This window comes from Mustela erminea, chromosome 15, assembly GCF_009829155.1.
Source record: "Mustela erminea isolate mMusErm1 chromosome 15, mMusErm1.Pri, whole genome shotgun sequence".
In the NCBI taxonomy this organism is placed as follows: Eukaryota; Metazoa; Chordata; class Mammalia; order Carnivora; family Mustelidae; genus Mustela; species Mustela erminea.
In genome coordinates this window covers 62,120,464-62,140,032 of record NC_045628.1, presented here as the reverse complement: position 1 = coordinate 62,140,032, position 19,569 = coordinate 62,120,464, and the positions used below count along the sequence as shown (strand labels likewise).

The window sequence follows — 19,569 nt, the reverse complement described above, 5'->3', positions numbered from 1 at the left end:
TTCTTTTCATTTCAAATAATGATATGAGGCATTTAAATTGTATTAAATGCACTAAACCATATCTCAAAAGGAATTGGGTATTCGAAAAAAATTTTACAACTTAAGCTCGAGAATTTATTTGCATAAAAATGCGAGCGTTTTTCCAGCAAGTCTCTAAAATGTGCCACCTCTCAGGTAAGAATGGGTGGTGTGGCACCTGTGCTAGTGAGCCCGTGAGACGGATGGATTTCCGACGAACCTGAGGGGGCTGGCTGAGAGCACGCACGGGTGGTGTGCAGACCCCAGGGCGGCAGTAGGACCTGAGTCTGTGTGTCTGGAACACAAGAGCAGAGGGTGTTCAGATGTAGAATTCCTCCATGTCATTGTCCACGGGTCCGGCCAGCACTGGGGGCAGTGGGGCATCTCTGCCCGCGGTCTGTTCAGTGCGGAGAGCATCATAGGGAGGCTCTGGGGAGGACTCTGTGAATGAGGAGGGGCCATGAGTGGGGGGAGCAGCAGCGGCCACTGGGGCTGAGGAGCTGCAAGGCCCTTTGGTGAAGAAAGGGAGGGAAGCCCAGGTGGTCTCTGTGGCCCCCTCACTCCCGGTGGGCAGTGGGCCTTCTCTGAAACCCTTAGGCTTTGACCAGTGGCTGCTGCACCTTTCAGGGGGGAGGGCTGCTTCCACGGTGCTGCAGAACCGACTGGGCGCCGAATAGGCAGAGACCACAGAGAGGTCTGAGGCGGACAGCCGGAGGCCCGTGTCCACATCGGTCTCCTGGGCCCCCTCCAGGTCATCGATGGAGAGGAGGTGGCTGTGCCTCCCCTCCGTCGCCCTGTGCCCTGGGCCATCTGTGTTTGAAAACCACTGTGGTAGAGCTGAGGAGCCCGGGAAGGAGTCTCCTGTGGGCAAACAAAACAAGGACTTGCTTCTCTGGAAGGACCAGGGGAGGCTGGGAGGGCTGCCGGCTTGTCTGGCGGCTTCTTGCGGATGCCCGGTCGGCCGGCCTATCTGGCCAGGGCCCGGATGTGAGCTGTCCGGTAGGAGCTGCTGGCTGCTGCCAGGCGTCCGGCTCTGGGCGGTGGTGCTCGGGGAAGGCACGGAAGGAGGTTTTTGCTCCGACGCGTGGTGGCTTCTGCCAGCCTTAGGAAACCTCCTGTGCACCTTTTGTGCCTGTAGGGGAAGAGGGCACGTCATGTTAGTGTAGGACTGGGGTCACTGGCAAGGAGGATGTTAACTCGAAACATCCCGCAGTGTCGTGGCAATCAAACGTTACCAGACATCTCATTCTCCAAACTCTAAAACCAAGAGGTAGCAGAGTTTGGGTGAGTGTGGACCCGACTTCTCAGCCTGAGGAGACCTCTCTGAACCTGGGAGGAGATGCAGCCCTTGGCTGCCATCGGGGCTATTGTTATTTCAAGGACATAGGGAGGGCTGCTTGCTGCATGGATTCGCCACAAGCTTGAGGGCCTGGCCAAGCGTGAGGATGCCGGGATGAGGACACCAGTAAATACAAAAAGAACATTTGAAGGGTGTGTCTCTCTCCAACCAAAGCAGCACTGTTTGAATGTAACTGATTGGAAGATGGGTGTGCTCAGGGTAGGGTATCACAGTCTTAGGTCAACATGGGACTCCATTCCAGTGTGTGTGAGATTGCTAGGCTATATCCTAGGGGCAGTGGCCCATGGCTCAGGGTGGTAAATCTTTGATGAGTGATGGGCTATCAGGAAATTAGCATTTATTCTCTTGCTATCTGGAACCAGACACTTCCATACACTCTGCCCTGCAGGGACTGGACAGGAGGGGGTGCTGCTGATTACTGCCAGACCCCACGGAAGCCCCTTAGGGCTTGGACAAGCATTGTCTCCCTCTAACACCTCACCCTGTTCTGCTCTTCTGCCAACCCTCCCTGCAGCGCACAAAGGACCTGCTTCTGTTCTGTAGAACAGGGGACCTCTATACGAGACAGAGTCGCCATCTGGTCTAGCTCAGTGCCTAAGCCTGCAGGCCAAACTTACTATGCAATTTCCATTAAATAATGGATTTGGGGACAGCGGGTCTGGCCCTATTTATTATGGATCATCTAATTTATGAATCCTTGAAATAAGGGTCCTGAGTGTGGTTTACTATCTGGGATTTTTCCTGGCACCCAGCAGGCCCTTCCCTATACAACAGACACCCTTGCTTCCCTATTAAATGGGAACTAGGTTTTCCCACAGCTGCTTGAGAGATATGGGTGAATGTAAAATACACTTATTGTGTATCTATTACAGGTGAAGGAGTGGAAACTAAAATGAGACTCTGTGTTTGACCACGTGAAGCTTACATTGAAAGATAAGAGAAAGAAATCCCTTGGGCAAGAACCTGATGACAGGCCCAACGACAGGGCTGTGAAGGAGAGACCAGGCACACCTGCCCCGTTGGAGCAGAGGAGTCTCCAAAGGAGGTGGCCCCACAGGTGAGCCTTTGAGATGCACAGCTGGCCTCCTGCTGGATGGCATGGGTGGAGAGGAGGCTGTGCTAGAGAGGGGCCAATCCAAACAGGCTGACTGTTAGCAGGTAGGCAACAAATGTGGAGCGGGTGTGGGACTGAGAAGCAGCTGGCTTGATCACAGTCGAATGATGAAGTTCACACTGGAAATGGAGTCTAGAGCTGTTCTGGTCAAGGACACCTTGACTAGGTAAGAAATCTACATACTCATCCTTATGTTGCAGTCTTAATTCTGTTATTTATGTATGACCATTCCTTCCATTGATTTCTAAGGTCTTTGCCTACTTGCAGATCTCTCCTACTAATCTTATACAGTCTGATTCATTCTTTCCATCTCAACACTAACTGGGGGTCTTCTCCATGGGTGTGTTCAAGTTTTGAATGGGTTATTAAAGGTGCACCAAGATGCTGCTCTCTTTTACCATCAGCCTCTTGCACCACAGAAATATTCTAGTTATCATTTTCTATGGGATCTTTGGTGAGAAAAAGGTCCAGAGGGCCAGGCACAGATAATTTTGAATAAGACATAATCTAAGCCCCTAACAATGAACAATACAGTGTTCAAGGATGATAAAGTGAGCTGTGATGAGAAGGTGAGTGACAACGGAGGGACCATGTTTGGGCACAAAGGAGGGAGACGTTGATTCTCCTGAGAAATGAGGCAGCATGGGGAGAGGGTAGAAAAAGCTTGCCTTGGGCAGTCATACTTGGACAAAATCTTGGAGGTGCACGAGGTGCCCTCCAACTGGAGGGCGACCAGCGTGGCATGGAGGCACGCTCACGCACAGAAGCAGCCTGATCAGAGGCTGTAGGTGTGAACCAAAGCAAGAGGTGAGCCCTGAGAGGTAAGAGGAGTCTCGTCAGGGTGGGCCCCAAATCGTGTTCATGTAAGTCCCCTGCACTTTAAAACCGGAAGACTTGAAAGCAAGATGGTGACGCGGCCAAGTCTGTGGCTGCGGCATAAAGGAGAAAGGACTGGACGGGGAGGAAGGCTGGTGGTAGAAAGCATTTTAGAGGATAGTGCTGTAGTCTTTCACTTTGTAAGATTTGTGACAAGGCACATTCCCGGTTGCTTGCCCGAGTGTCTTCCCAAACATCAATTCAGATATTCAGGTCTTTGTATGGATTATCTGTCCAACCTCCTGATCCTTTTCTTAAATCTCAGTCTCTATATTCTGTAGTGTGTGTCCCCATGGCCTGATGAATCTAGTCTTGCCCTTTCTGTACAGCCCACTGAAATTCCCAAGTCGTTCTGCCAAGGGTGGCTTAAGAAGCCAAAAGTGAAAGTAGCACTTATGGAGATTTTTGATGGTCCGAGTTATAGATTTTTGAAGAACATGGTGCAAAATGCTTTTGGTACAGCTTGTAAGTGGGTGCAGTGTGGTTCTCCTGATGGTCTCAATCATATGAATTTGGCTAAACAAGAAAAGATAAGTCATGACGCTCTTGAGAGAAGGAAGTCCTCCAGTATGGAGGACGCTTTGGGAGGAGAGAGGCAATGTTTATTAATCAATATGTGGATCTAGGATTTTCCCTAAGGGTCCATTCCCCTGGGTGCCCCGATGTATTTCTTATTTGATAAATGCACATTACCCTATAACTTCCATCTTTGGAGCCTTACTCGAAGAGCATGCATTTGGTAAGCATATTTGCATTCTGAATCTGCCTGAAAAAGGAAGCCTCCATGAGAATTGCTTCATGAGCATCAAAAGGCCAAGGCTGCCATGAAAGAAACTGCTAGGAGACATCAAATCTTTCCACTATCAGGGGGCAGAATGGTGTTAAATTTGACTTAAAACCAGGAACAACTGGCACAGGACAAACAACTGGTGGTTTTGCAGGGATTTTCACCACTGTGCTTGTTCAATGGAAACCTACCTATGTTCTCTCATTTTGGCTCCATCATGAAGGCAGGAGCTCAGATAAACCCCAAATTACCTGCCTTGAAGACAGGACACACCCCATGTTGGTTACTAGTGTTTCCACGGTGCATCTGGGCTGGTAGGGTTCCAGCTGGACAAGCACTGGCTGGTGGTAAGGGCAGGGCCGGGGGCAGGGAGTTGCAGGAGGGTGGCTGCGAGCCTCCACCATTCCCTCCACCCCAGTTCCCACGCTGAGCGCATGGGGGATGAGTTTGCAGCAAATCTGGTGGTATTCTCCAGCTCTGCAGAAAAGTCAGCTTCAAAAGCAGCATCTCATCTATCTTAAAGCGAACTCACATAGACACTGGGTGGAGCTTCTTTCTGTGCCCTTCTCCTGGCTGTGCCTCTGTTTCTGGCCTCTCTTGTCTGCTTGTCTAACCTGACCAGGAACACTACAGGCTGAGAATGAATCATTTAGATGTTTCAGGAAACTCTTCCCCAGGTGACCTTTCCAGAGTAAAACCTCACCCTGTGGGCCCGCCTTCCAGGGAAGCCTCTCTCTGCCTGGCCTCGGGCTCTCAGGGCTGCCTTCTTTGACAGCAGCCATGTGCCTTGGAGTCCCCTGCCTTTCTCTCTGAAGCAGTGCAGGCTGCTGACTCACTGGAAGCCAGTGGGTCCTCCCTTTGCTATTTATGGAACAGAATAGCATTAGATAAATGAATCTGCTTCAGGCAACTAGCCAGGGAGATCTGGTTATGTCTCTGAAATCACAAAGCAGTGACATGTAGCAGTCACCCCGGAAGCTTCTCTGGCAACTTTGAGCCTAGGCAGTTTGCAGTTAAGAGCGTGAAGAAGTCTGAGCTGAGGCATCTTTTTCAGTGATTTGGATGTCAGTAGACTCATTTCCTGGCACATGGGTAGAACCCCTGGTGAAGGGGACTCTGCCCTGACCCAGTAACCCTGGGCAGTGTCACACTGGAATTCTCCCTCGTTCTAACGCCTCCTCTTTCTGAGAAGGGTCATTTCCTCTTGTGTCCTTGGTGCAAATACAACCAGGGTGGCAATGTGTGCTGAGTAATGAGACAGAAATAGAAATTTCAATCCAGCGACTAACAAAAACATTAGGGGCAACTCAAGGAAATTGGGCAATGGGTTTACATGAAAAATCAGATTTTTGTTCTGAAGAAAAACACATCTTGCTTCCCACTTCACTATCCTCTGGGAAGTTTTCATATAGCCTATGTTGTCTTTGAAATTATTCAAAACATTTAAAATTGTTTAAAGACTTACTTTTTAAAGATTTTATTAGAGAGCATGAGGAGGGGTGGGGGAGAGGCATTGGGAGAGGGAGAAGCAGGCTCCCTGCTGAGCAGGAGCCCAATATGGGGCTTGATCCCAGGACCCTGAGATCATGACCTGAGCCAAAGGCAGCCGCTTAACCGACTGAGCCACCCAGGTGCCCCTAAAAATTATTTTAAATAGAAATGATTAAAATAATTCTTATTGAAATATAGTTGATATATAAAAAATAGAATAACAGTGCTGTACTAATATTACGTATTGTGAAATGATCACCATAATAAACCTAGTTAATCACCACATATCCTGCATGAGCTTAAAGTGGGAGCTGGCTGTGTTGGGGGGGAGGCTCACGGCCACATTCCTGCAACCCTTACCCCAGCCCCTGCCATTACCACCAGCTAGTACTCTTCCAGCTGAAACCCCACCTGCCCAGCTAGCGCTTCTACGGTGCACCTGAGCCCCCCTCTGGTGACCAACATCAGGTGCATCCTCTCTTCAAAGCAGTGTAATTTAGGGTTTATCTGAACCCCTGCCTTCATGATGGAGTCAAAAATAAGACGGCACAGGTAGTTTTCTGTTAAACAAGCACAGTGGTGAAAATCTCTGCAAAACCACCAAGTGTTTGTCCTCTGCCAGTCATTCCTGATTTTAAGCAAAAAAAAAAAAAAAAAAAAATTTGTTTTCTTGTAATGCAAACTCTTAATCTGCTCTCTTAGTAGGGTTCAATATACAACCCGGTATTGCTAGCCAGTCATTAAGCTGTGTCACATCTCCAGGGCTTATGTATTTTACAACTGAAAGTACACCTTTTGAACAGCTTTACTCCCCATCCCCCAATCCTGGCAATCACCCATCTGTTCTCTGTATCTGTGAGTTTGTTTGTTTGAATTCCACGTCGAAGGAAGATCATATGGTACCGTTCTCTGACTTGTTTGCTTAGCATACTGCCTTTGAAGTCTATCTGTGTTGTTGCAAATGGAGGGATTTCCTTTTTTATGGCTGAAAAAATATATTTTTCTTTATACATTCTTTATTGATGGGCACACAGGTGGCTTCCGTATCTTGGCCATTGTAAATAATGCCGTAATGTGTGAGTTCTTTTTGGGGGTTTTCATTTTCTTTGGATGAATACTCAGAAGTGGAATTGCTGGATCTTCTGGGAATTCTATTTTTAGTTGTTGAGGAACCTCCATAAGGTTTTCCGCGGTGGCTGCAGCAATTTCCATTCCCACCAACAGCCTTCACTCCACATCCTCGACAACATGGTATTTCTTGTCTGATACTAGCCACTCTGATGGGTGTGGGATGGCATAACATTTGCTTTAGATTCGCATTTCTCTGATGAGGAGCGATCCTGGACACTGTCTTATGGACCTGCTGGCCATGCGAATGTCTTCTAGAGAAAAATCTCTATTCAGATTCTCTGCCCATTTTTTAATCAGGTTCTTTATTTGCTACTGAGTTGTGTGAATTCTTTATGTATTTGGATATTAACCGCTTATCAGATAAACATTTGCAAATATTTTCTCCCACTCAGTAGGTTGTGTTTTCATTTTGTTGATGGTTTCCTTTGCTGTGCAGATGCCTTCTTGTTTGATGCTGACCCACTGATTATTTTGGCTTTTGTTGTTTTCCTTTTGGTGTCAAATTGAAAAAAATCACTAGGACTGGTGTCATGCAGCTTACCTGTTTTCTTCTAGGGATTTCATCATTTTAGTTCTTATGTTCAAGGTTTAATCCATTTTGAGTTCATTTTTGTGTATGGTATAAAACAGTGGTCCAGTTTCATTTTTTTTAAATGTGGCTGTCCAGTGCTCGCTTCGGCAGCACATATACTAAATGTGGCTGTCCAGTTTTCCCAGTACCATCTACTGAAGAAACTGCCCATTCCACATTGTATATTCATGGCTCCACTGTTGTAAATTAACCAACCATGTATGTGTGAAATTATTTCTGGGCTCTCTATTCTGTTCTTGGGTGTATGTATCTGTTTTTATGCCAGTATCATTTTTATGGCTAGAGCTTTGTAATGTAGTTTGAAATAAGGAAGTGTGATGCCTCTGGCTTTGTTGTTCTTTCTTAGTTAAGATTACTGTATGGTGACTAACACAGTAAAAAAATAAAAAATTTTAAAAATTAAGATAGCTTTGGCTCTTCAGAATTTTTTTGTGGTTGCATACCAATCTTAGGATTATTTGTTCTAGGTCTATAAAAATACCACTGATAATAATAAGGATTGCATCAAATATATAGATTGTTTTAGATTGTATGGACATTTTTACAATGTTGATCCTTCTAATCCATCAGCATGGAATACCTTCCCATTATTTGTATCTTTTTGCGTTTCCTTCATCAGTGTCTTATAGTTTTCCACGTATGGCCTTTCACCTTGGTTAAATTCATTCTTAGGTATTTTATTCTTTTGGTAAAATTAGAAACAGGATTGTTTTCTTAATTTCGCTTATGGTTATTGGTGTATAGAAATGCAACACATTTTTATATATTGATATTATGCTCTGCAACATTACTGAATTCATTTATCAGTTTTGACAGGTTTTTTTGTTTGTTTTATTTTAGTATAGGCTTAAGGGTTTTCTCTATATAGTGTCATGTCATCTGCCAATAATGACAGTTTTACTTCTTTCTTTCCAGTTTGGTTGCCTTTTATTTCTTTTTCTTGCCTAATAGCTCTAAGACTTGCAGTATTATGTCAAATAAAAGCAGTAAGGTGGGAATCTTTGTCTTGTTTCTGGTCTTAGAGGAAAAGTTTTCCACTTTTTCACAACTGTGTATGATGTTAGTTGTGGGCCTATTATATATGCTCTTTATTATGTGGAGGTATGTTTCTTCTATATCCAACCTATCCAGAATTTTTATCGTAAATGTTGAATTTTGTCAAATTCAAATGTTGAATTTCTTTCTGCATCAATTTAGATGATCATATAATGTTTATCCATCCTTTGATAATATAGTGTGTAACCCTGATAGGTGGATGTTGAACCATCTTTGCATCCCTGGAATAAATCCTACTCAATCATGGTGTATCATCCTTTCGAAACTCTCTGGACTTCTTGGATCTGCAGGTCTGTTTCCTTCCCTGGGTTAGGAGAGTTTTCATCCATTACTTCGTCAAATAAGTTTCCTACTTTTTCTCTCTCTCTTCTCCTTCTGGGGACCCTTATAATGTGAATGTTAGTCTGCTTGCTGTTGTCCCATAAGTTCCCAAAGCTATCTTCACTCTTGTTCTTTTTCCTTTTTGCTGGTCTAATTGGAGGACTTCTGAGGCCTTGTCTTGGAATTTACTGATCCTTTCTTCTGCTTATCTAGTCTGTTGTTGAACCCCTCCAGTGCATTTTTCAGTTAATTACTATTTCTTCTGCTCTATGACTTAATATGTGGTACTTATATTTTCTTTTTGTTGAAATTCTCACTTTGTCCATTTTCTCCTGAGCTTAGTGAGCATCTTTATTAGGTAAATTCCTTACCTCTATTTCATTAAGGTATTTTTCTGAGATTTTACCTGTTCTTTCATTTGGAACATGTTCCTTTGTTTCTCCATTTTCTTTCATTCTCTGTGTTGGTTGCTATGCATTAGAAAAAACAGCCAAATCTCCCAGCCTGAAGGAGCAGGATCATGCGGGAGATGAAATTATTATTCAATCTTGCTCTGGCTTTTCACTGTATCTTGGAGCTTTGGGTTTGTCCCAGCAGTCTATTTTATTCCTAGTGGCTTCAAATAATTGAGGGTGCTCTAAGACTTGTGAGTGTCCCAAAGGGAGGATCTCAGTCAGAGCCTAGATTCAGGCTGATTGAAAGCTAGACCCTCAGGCAGCAGAGTTTAAAATATGCAAATATAACTCTTTCAGGGGAAGACTGGGAGACAGGTGTTGTCTGCTTTCTCTGCACCAAGCCTCAGCCCGCCCTGGGATGATAGCCAATTAAGAAGCATTTCTTTGTTTGCTACCATCCAACTGACACACAAGCCCTGCTGGATACCAGGGTCAAACTATCAAGGAATGTTTTCTCAGGGTGGCAGACACAAAAGGTGGGACACCAAAAAAAGTATATAAGCAGTTCCTTTCTTGCAACCTGGGGCTAAGAGGAGGAAAAACATGAAGATAAAGAGCATAAGGATGGTGCCACCAGCCTTCCCAGTCTCTGGAGAGGGTTATAGTCAGCTCCCATACAAGTATTGAAATAAAAGCATGCCCCATAGGCCACAGCTATAAAGATACAGTAATAACCTGCTTTTATAGAGAGAGTGGGAATTTCAGTCTGATACCTCTTTGCCCTGTGGTATAGTTGGTTAAGAACTCCTTTTCAATTTGTTACAGTCCTCTGGAGCCTGCAAAAGTTCAGGCCTGCTGGCCAGCAGAGCCAAGCAGCCTCCCCTGGAGGGCAGCTGCAAAAACAGGGCACAAGACAAAACTCCTTTCTGGGAGATATTGGTGACCTGGAATGAGGCAGAGGGAAGAGCACAAAAATAGCACCCACAGGCAACTGTTTGTAAAGCATTTCAGTAGGTCCCTGGATATGTGTTAAATTAGATGTGCCAGCCCTTAGGTGAGGCTTTAAGATAGGCAAACAGGGTGTGGTTTTTTGTTTTTGTTTTTGTTTTTTTTTTTTTTAAATCTTTTTTCTTATTTATTTAACAGAGAGAGATCACAAGTAGGCAAAGGCAGGCAGAGAGAGAGAGAGGAGGAAGCAGGCTCCCTGCTGAGCAGAGAGCCCGATGCAGGACTCGATCCCAGGACCCTGAGATCATGACCTGAGCCGAAGGCAGCGGCTTAACCCACTGAGCCACCCAGGCGCCCTGTTTTGTTTTGTTTTTAAAGGAAGACTTGATGCTTTTTAATTCACTGTCTCTCTGCTAGGCCCTGGGGGTGGGTAATTCTGGACAGCCCTTTAAGAACTATTTCTAAAAAAAAAAAAAAGAACTATTTCTCAGGTCCTGATAGCCTTGTGGGGCTTTTGGACAGGAGCCTCATGGGTTTTCAAAGCTAGATGTTTTGGGGACTCATTTCTCAGGTACACACTTTAAAAAGCTGCAGCACTACAGGAGGAGTTCAAATCCCTTACTCCCCAGGGAGAGATCCGAGTTGTGAAATCCCTCTTAATGGTGGGTTACTTTGCCAGGACTGAGTTTCATTGTGAGACTGTGTCTCAGCCTATCCTACCTTTTTTTTTTTCTTCTTAATTGAAGTAGAGTTGACACACAATGTTTCATTAGTTACAGGTGTACAACATAGTGATTCAACAAGTCTAAATGTTATGCTGTGGTCACCACAAACGTGGCTACCATATGTCACTATCCAACACTATTATAACCACACTGACTATTTCCCCCATGCTGTTCCTTTCATCCACAGGACTTACTCATTCTGTAACAGGAAGCCTGTATCTCCCACTCCCTTTTCCTCTGGCAACCATCTATTTGTTCTCTGTACTAATGTGTTTGTTTCTGGGTTTTCTTCCTTTTATTTCACTTAGCATAATACCTTCTAGATCTAACCATGTTGTTGCAAATGGCAGTATCTTATCCCTTCTTATGGCTAATACTCCATTGTGTGTATGTATGTGTGTGTGTAAACACACATGCCTCAGTCCACTCATCTCTCAATAGACAGTTGGGTTGCTTCTATAGCTTGGCTAATGATACACTAAAAAAGGGGTATTACCTCTTTTTGGAATTTGTGTTTTTGTTTTCTTTGGCTAAATAGTAGTGGAATTACTGGATCATATGGTATTTGTTTTTAATTTTTTTGAGGCACTTCAATACTGTTTTCTACAGTGTCTGTACCAATTTACATTCCCAGCAAGAGTTCACAAGGGTTCCTTTTTCTCTATATTCTTGCCAACACTTACTTATCTTTTTGATACTAGCTATTCTGATAGGTGTTGATATCTCCTTGTGGTTTAGATTTTCATTTCCTTGATGATGAGTGATGTTGAGCATCTTTTTTTTTTTTTAAGATTTTATTTATTTATTTGACAGACAGAGATCACAAGTAGTCAGAGAGGCAGGCAGAGAGAGAGGGGGAAGCAGGCTCCCTGTGGAGCAGAGAGCCTGATGTGGGGCTCGATCCCAGGACACCAGGATCATGACCTGAGCTGAAGGCAGAGGCTTTAACCCACTGAGCCACCCACGCGTCCCGAGCATCTTTTCATGTATCTATTGGCCATCTTTGTTTTCTTTGGAGAAATTTCTACTCAGATCCTCTGCCCATTTTTCAGTTAGATTATTATTATTTTTTGGTGTTGAGTTGTGTAAGTTCTTTATGTATTTCTGTATATTAACTCCCTATCAGATATATCATTTGCAAATATCTTCTCTCATTCAGTAGGCTGCCTTTTCATTTGTTGATAGTTTCATTTGCTGTGCAAAAGCTTTTATTTTTTGGTATAGTCCCAATAGTTTATTTTTACTTTTGTTGCCCTTGCCTTATAGGAGCCATACCTAGAAAAATGTTGCTAAGTCATGGCCATGTTCAAGAGATTACTGTTTATGTTTTCTTTTGAAGTTTTATGGTTTCAGGTCTTACACAGTTAGGTTCCTTAAAACAAAACAAAAAAAATGTTTATTTTTTTAGAGTTAGAGAGGGGGAGAGAGAGAACCAATGAGCAGGGGGAGGGGCAGAAGGAGAGAATCTCAAGCAGACTCCCTGCTGAGCATCTTTCCCCTCAAGGATCCCCTGCACCCGCCCAGCATGGGGCTAATCCTACTATCTTGAGATATGACCTGAGCCAAAATCAAGAGTCAGATAGATGCTCAACAAGCTGAACCACCTGGTGTTTCCGCACATTTAGCTTCATAATCTATTCTTGTTTATGGTAAAATAGTGGTCCAGTTTCATTCTTTTACATGTAGCTGTCTAGTCTTCCCAGAACCATTTGTTGAAGAGGCTGTCTTTCCCCTGTTGTATATTCTTGCCTTTCTGGTTGAGATCAATTGACCATATATACATGGGCTTATTTCTGGGCTCTCTCTCTTTTTTTTTTTTTTTAAGATTTTAAAAAATTTATTTATTTGACAGAGAGATCACAAGTAGGCAGAGGGGCAGGCAGAGAGAGAGAGAGGGGAAAGTAGGCTCCCGCTGAGTAGAGTGGGCTCTCTATTCTGTTCCATTGATCTGTGTGTCAGTTTTTATTTGCAGTACCATCCTGTTTTGATCACTATAGCTTTGTAGTATATCTTGAAATCAAGGATTGTGATAGCTTCAGCTTTGATCCTTCTCAAGATTGCTTTGGCTATTGAGGGTCTTTTGTGGTTCCATACGAATTTTAGGCTCATTTCTTCTGGTTCTGTGAAAAATGTTGGTATTTGGCTAGGGATTGCATACACATTGAATCTGTAGATTACTTTGGATAGTACAGACATTTTAATAATATTCTTCCAATCCAGCAGCATGGAATGTCTTTCCATTTGTTCATGTCATCTTCAATTACTTTGGATCAATGTTTTATAGTTTTTAGAGTATAGGACTTTCACCTCCTTGGACAAGTTTATTCTTATTAACTCCTTAAGTTAATAAGTTTATTCTAATTAACTCCTCTTTAAGTGTTTGGTAGATTTGGTAGATTCACAGGTGAATCCATCTGGTACTAGACTTTTGTTTGTTGGGAGTTTTTTCATCAACAATTTAATTTTGTTACTATTAATTGGTCTTTTCAGATTTGCTGATTTTACCTAATTCAGTTTTGGAAGGTGGATACATTTCTGGAAACCTACTATTTCTCCTGGGTTGTCTCCCAGTTTGTTGGCTTTTTTTTTTTTTTTTTTTTGTGGTAGTCTCATATAACCTTTTGTATTTCTGTGGTGTTGATTTTCTTTTTTAAAGATTTTATTTATTTATTTGACAGACAGAGATAACAAGCAGGCAGAGAGGCAGGCAGAGAGAGAGGGGGAAGCAGGCTCCCCACTCAGCAGAGAGCCTGATGTGGGGCTCCATCCCAGGACCCTGAGATCATGACCTGAGCCAAAGGCAGAGGCTTTAACCCACTGAACCACGCACAGGCACTCCTGTGGTGTTGATTTTTACTTCTCTTTTATTTCTGATTTTATTTGGGACCTTTCACTTTTTTTTCTTTTGAGTCTGGCTAAAGGCTTACTTTATTTACATTTTAAGGAACCAGCCCTTGGTTTCATTGATCTTTTCTATTTTTTTTTTTTTTTTTAGTTCTTATTCACTTATTTCTGCTCTGGTCTTTATAATTTCCTTCTTTCTACTAACCTTGGGGTTTGTTGTTTTTCTTCTTCCCTTGGTTGTAAAGTTAGATAGTTTGAGATTTTTTTTCTATTATGTTCAATTAGCCAACATATAGTACATCATTAGTTTTTGATGAGATTTTTTTTATTTCTTGAGGTAGGCTTGTATTACTTTATATTTTTCTCTTAGACATGCCATCACTGTGTCCCAAAGATTTTATAGCATTGTGTTTTCATGTATTTTTTGACTTCCTTTTTGATTTCTTCATTGACCCATTCATTGGTTGTTTAGTAGCATGTTGTTTAACTTCCACATGTTTGTGTTTTTTCCCAGTTTCCTTTTTTAAAGATTTTATTTATTTGAGAGAGAGACTGCAAACACTCAAGTTGGGGGAGAGGCAGAAGGAGAGGGAAAAGCAGACTCCCTGCTGAGCAGGGAGCCTGATGCAGGACTCCATCCCAGGACCTTGAGATCACAACCTGAGTTGAAGGCAGACACTTAACTGACTAAGCCACCCACGCACCCCTCCAGGTTTTTTGTTTTTTTTTTTAATTCTTGTGATTGATTTCTATTTTCATACTATTATGGCTGAAAAAGATGCCTGACAGCATGTTTTCATTGATTTATTGAAACTTGTTTGGTGGCTTAGAATATGATCCTGGAGAATGTTCCATGTACACTTGGATGTTACTTGTACTGTTTTTAGATGTGGTGTTTTGTATATATCTGTTAAGTCCATTTGGTCTAATGTGTCATTCAAAGACATTGTTTCCTTATTTTCTGCCTGTATGATCGATCCACTGATATACATGGAGTGGTAAAGTCCCTACTATTATTGTATTTCTGTCAGTTCGTTTCTTTATGTCTGTTAAAAGATACTTTATATATTTAGGTGCTCCAGTGTTGGCTACATAGATATTTATAATTGTTATATCCTCTTGTTGAAATTGGTCCCTTTATAATTATGTAATGACCTTCTTTATCTTTTGTTACAGTGTTTGTTTTTTGACATTCTTAACCCATTTTATTACATTGGTTGGAATGCTCTAAATCCATGAAAGCCTTTAAGAAAATCTTCAATTCCCAACCCTTTAAAAAAGTATGTTGATCCCCCCCACCCTCAACCAAAAAAGAGAAAAAGAAAAAGAAGAAAAAGTAGAGAACTAAGGACCTGGACAGATACACAACAGCATGCCTAGTTCCTCTCATATCCCCAACTGCTATCTGTGATGAAGAAGTCTCAGAAAGCAGATGTTTTAAGAATTCATATATGATCTCACCAGTGTAAAAAACGAGAACAACACTGATCTGGTGCCTCAGGTCATGCTTTGCAGACCATTTTTTAAAAAATTCCTAAGGTGTGATTACACATTTCACATGCATTTGTGAGATATGTAAACAGTATGTTTATATCCCACATGAGTCAAGCTAAAGGTTTTCTAAATACTGTGTGGCACTAGAAACTTCATGTTGTTATCAAGTCAGTATCAGTATTAAGCGGATGGATTCTACAATGAATTATCATAGACATTTACTGAAAACAATATAAACCTGGCCCAGAAAGACCAGAACAGAAATATGCAATTTTCTTGATTTAAGATGGTCAAGTGTTTTTGTTTTTGTTTTTTAAAAAAAGGCTCTATACACTGTTTAAGACAAGTATGTATAAGAAGCTTTTGTGTGTGTGCTGACTTTATCATGACAACTCTAGCTGATTCTTTATGAAGGATTAGGGATACACATCTTCAGCAGTGCACAAGAGAAATAAACTCTCTTGTTTATAAAAGGCAATTTCTTGGGTTTAGGGAGGACTGTACTCTGGGAAGTACTTCAGGGGAATGGACAGTAATTCTAGAATTATAGCCAGGAAGTACTGGAAGACTTCAGGAGATGCTTCAGCTTCTTCTAGATTTTAATGTTGAATAAGCCACTGAAGTGTGATATCTATGTTTTCCTTTTCTTTGCAAGAAATTGAGTAGCAGCAGATTCCTCTGTCCTGAATAACAGATAGGTTCATTTTTTTCAGTTTGCTGTTTCTCATCCAAGGCCTTAGGAACTCTCTCTTGCTTCCAAGTACTAGCACTGGAATTCCTTGTAACAGTGGCTTATCTAGAATATGATGTAGTTCATTTTGAGAGTCTTCTATCTTTTCACGATCAGCAGCATGTGTCATGTAAACAATGGCATTGACTCCCCTGCAGTACTGTTCTCACATGCTCCGGAATTGGGGTTGTCCTCCTATGTCCCAAATCTTTCTTGTGATGTTACCTTTAGTTACTTTCCCCATGTTAAAGCCCACTGTGGGTATCCTATCCTCACTGAACTGACCTGATGTGCTGACATGGATGAAGATGGTCTTGCCGGAATACTGCAGCCCCACCAGCGTCAGTGCCATCTCCTCCTTCCAGAAGAGCGAGCAAAACCAGTCCAGCAGGTGGGAGATGAGTGCCAACATGATGGCAGGTGGGCGGGAGGACAGTAGCAGCGTTGGCTCCTACAAGAGCGGGCCTCAGTCCCGACCCCTCAACGGCTCCTCGGGGCCGTGGCACACCACTGGCCTTGTTTTAATGTCTATTATGTCCGATACAAGCATTGCTACCCTGGTTTCTTTGCTGCTATTTGAATGGAATATCTTTTTCCATCCTTTCCCTTTTAGTCTTTAGGTGGCTGTAGATCTGAAATGAGTCTCTTGTAGGTAGCCTACAGATGGGTCTTTTTTTGCTTTAATCTATTCTTTCACCCTGTGTTTTTTGATTGGAGCATTTAGACTATTGTAATTACTGATATGTATGTTATTACCGTTTTCATTGTCTTCTGGTTGTTTTTGTTGTCTTTCTCTGTTCCTTTCTCCTCTTGGTTTCTTTCCTTGTGATTGGTGACTTCCTGCAGTGTTATGATTGGTTTCTCTTGTGTGTGTGTGTATGTATTATAGGTTTTTGATTTATGGTTACTGTGAGCTTCATATATATTATCCTAAGTATACACTAGTCTATATCAATTGGATGGTCCCTTAAGTTTGAGCACATTCTAAAAGAATTTTTTTACTCTCTCCACCCCTTTTTATGTATATGTTGTTATATTTTATACTTTCCTTCTAATTATGGCCTTTCCTTTTCCACTTAAAGAAGTCCCTTTAACATTTTAAGTCTTGTTTAGTAGTGATAAACTCCTTTAACTTTGTTAATCTGGGAAACTCATGCTCTCTCCAATTAGGAATGATAACAATGCCAGGTAGAATATTTTTGGTTGTACGTTTTTATCCTTTTAGCACTTTTCAAGCCAGAAGGGAATAACATGATACATTCAGTTTCTGCTGAAGAGTCAGCTAATGGCCTTATGGGGTCTCCCTTTTGCTTCTTTCTTGCAACTCTTCAACTTTTGGCATTTTTATTATTATGTGTCATGGCGTGGAACCCTTTGGGTTCATCTTGTTCATCTCTATTATTTCTTCAGGTAAGTTTTCTACACCTTTCTCTCTTAATCTTCTGGGACCCCCTATAAATTGAATGTTAGTTTGCTTGACATCCAAGAAATCCCTTAATCTATCTACACTTTTTAAAATTCTCTTCTCTTTTTGGTGTTCGGCTTGGGTGCTTTCTGTTACCCTTCCAGATCACTAATCCATTCCCACTCTTCTGCATCTGCTAATCTACTATTGATTTCCTCCAGTGTATTTTTCTTTCAGTTATTGTATTTTTTTTTCAGTTACTGTATTCAGCTTGGTTTCTATCTCTTTGTTGAAGTTATCATTGTGTGCTTCCCCTTCTCCCTCCAGTCCTACAAGCATCTTTATGTATCCCTACTTTAAACTCTTTTTTTTTTAAGATTTTATTTTTATTTATTTGAGAGACAGAGATCACAAGTAGGTACTTTAAACTCTTTATGAGGCATATTGTTTACCTCCATTTCATTTTCCGAGATTCTTTTTTTTTTTTTTTTTTTTTAAATTTGAAACCTGTTCTTTAGTCTCCTCACATTGCTTGACTTGCTGGATCTGTTTCCATGAATTAGGTAGGACAGCTACTTCAAAACTCGAAGGAATGGTCTTGTGTATAGTCATTCCCTATGTAGACTGTGTGGGCCTGGTAACTTTGGCTGGAGCTGTGGCTTGTGTGGGCTGGGTTCCCAGGGTGCTCTGTGGTGGTGCTGTGGTGGTGAAGTGGGTGCAAACCAAGATGTCCTGAGGCTCTCCATATGGAGGGTGCCTGGTAGGGTCCCTGCTCTGAATCTGAGACATGGTACAGGCTGGGGGATCCTGGGGTGCTCTGGCACTGTGGCTAGAACTGAGGCAAGCATGAGCACGTTCCAGAGCACTCTGTGCTGGGGGTAACTTAGTAAGCCATCTGAAGCTGAAATGGTATGAGTCTGGGGTATTTCAGGTTGCTTGTGCTACCTTCCTGCAATGACTGGAGATGTAGTAAGTGCTGTGCAGGGGTATCCTGGTGTAAGCAGCACTGTACTGACGCCATCTTGGTTGGACAGCTGGGTGTGGGTTAGGAGCCTGGAGGTCACTGAGGTAGACAGGCTGTCTGGGGCACCTGAACCCTGTTTCTACCCATACTGTCAAGCTTGGGGGTGGGGAATTTAAACCATAGTGCTTGTCCACTTCTTAGATCCAGAGAGTCTTAGCAGCTCCCTCACATTCTGGCTGGTGTCTAGGGCTTGTTCCTTTATATTCTAGTTGCTCTGCTAATCTGTAGTCTTTTTTCTTCCTGTGCCCTTGGACAAAAGATTCTGCTCATAACCTCTTTGTGAACTCAAGTGGGAGAGGTAGTACATTATCAAGGGTGGGGTTCCCATCATACCTCCATCTCTCTTGATGTTCTTAGTCTTTTGTTATATAGAAGCTGTTCATCCAGTCTTCAGTTGTTCAGAAGGAACTGCTTCATAAATAGTGCAGATTTGGTGTGCCCATAGAGGAAGGTGATTTCAGGGTCTTCCTACATTGCCATCATGGATCAACCCCCCCACCCCACTTTGATGTGGGTGTTTTGGGGTTTCCTTCAGAAGAATTTTTTTTTTTTTTATGTAGCTGTAGATTCAGTGTGTCCATGGAAGGAGGTGAATTTGGGATACTCCTATGTCACCATCTCAAACTGAAAGTCCATTTTTTTTTAATGGACCTTAGAAATAAGGACAATTTAGAGGAAAAATGCAAGTTTCATAGTAAGGTAAAACCTGTGTACATTTGGTGAAAACAGTGACATTTCTAGATAGGACACTTGAAAATTGTCAGAATGGTTTAAGCAAAGATTTGCTTAACCACTCATCTGTTCATTTCTTATAGAATGACACACCAGGATAATTCAGAATATAAGAAAAGTACTTATTCTCCAGAACTGGCAAAATGGCAGCAAAGTGATAAACATCCATCTAACCTCCTGCTACCTGTTACATAGCCTCCCTAACTTCACTCCAATGCACCGATCTGAACAATCTTGATAAGTACAAATCTGACCATGTTCCCCGGCAGAACAGACCCATTAGCAAGCTCTGCAATACTCTACTCCTTCAGCCTTGTATCTTTCTGGAATTGTAATCTATGTGGTCCAGCTGTTTGGAACTGACATTTTCCCACAACACATCAGATTGGCTTTTATCTCCATGACTTCATGTTCTTCTAAATGCTTATCTGCTTAGAGGACACCTGCCTATCTTCAGAGACCAAACTCAAGGCGATGCTGTGAACCCTCATCGGGCTACCTGCCCTCCTTTGTGAACAATGTGCAC

The 19,569-nt window shown here is 42.4% G+C and overlaps 1 protein-coding gene and 1 pseudogene across 1 annotated transcript in view; both read right to left on the bottom strand.

Annotated features, from left to right (window-relative positions):
* Window positions 1–233: 233 nt before the first annotated feature.
* Window positions 234–19,569, bottom strand: part of FAM124A (family with sequence similarity 124 member A) — a 104,356-nt gene continuing 85,020 nt past the window's right edge. Inside the window, exon 4 of the mRNA XM_032314990.1 lies at window positions 234–1,150. Within this exon, the coding sequence (XP_032170881.1) occupies window positions 338–1,150 (813 nt within the window). The 3' untranslated portion in view covers window positions 234–337. The remainder of the gene's footprint in view (window positions 1,151–19,569) is intronic.
* LOC116574285 lies at window positions 15,647–16,307 on the bottom strand (annotated as a pseudogene).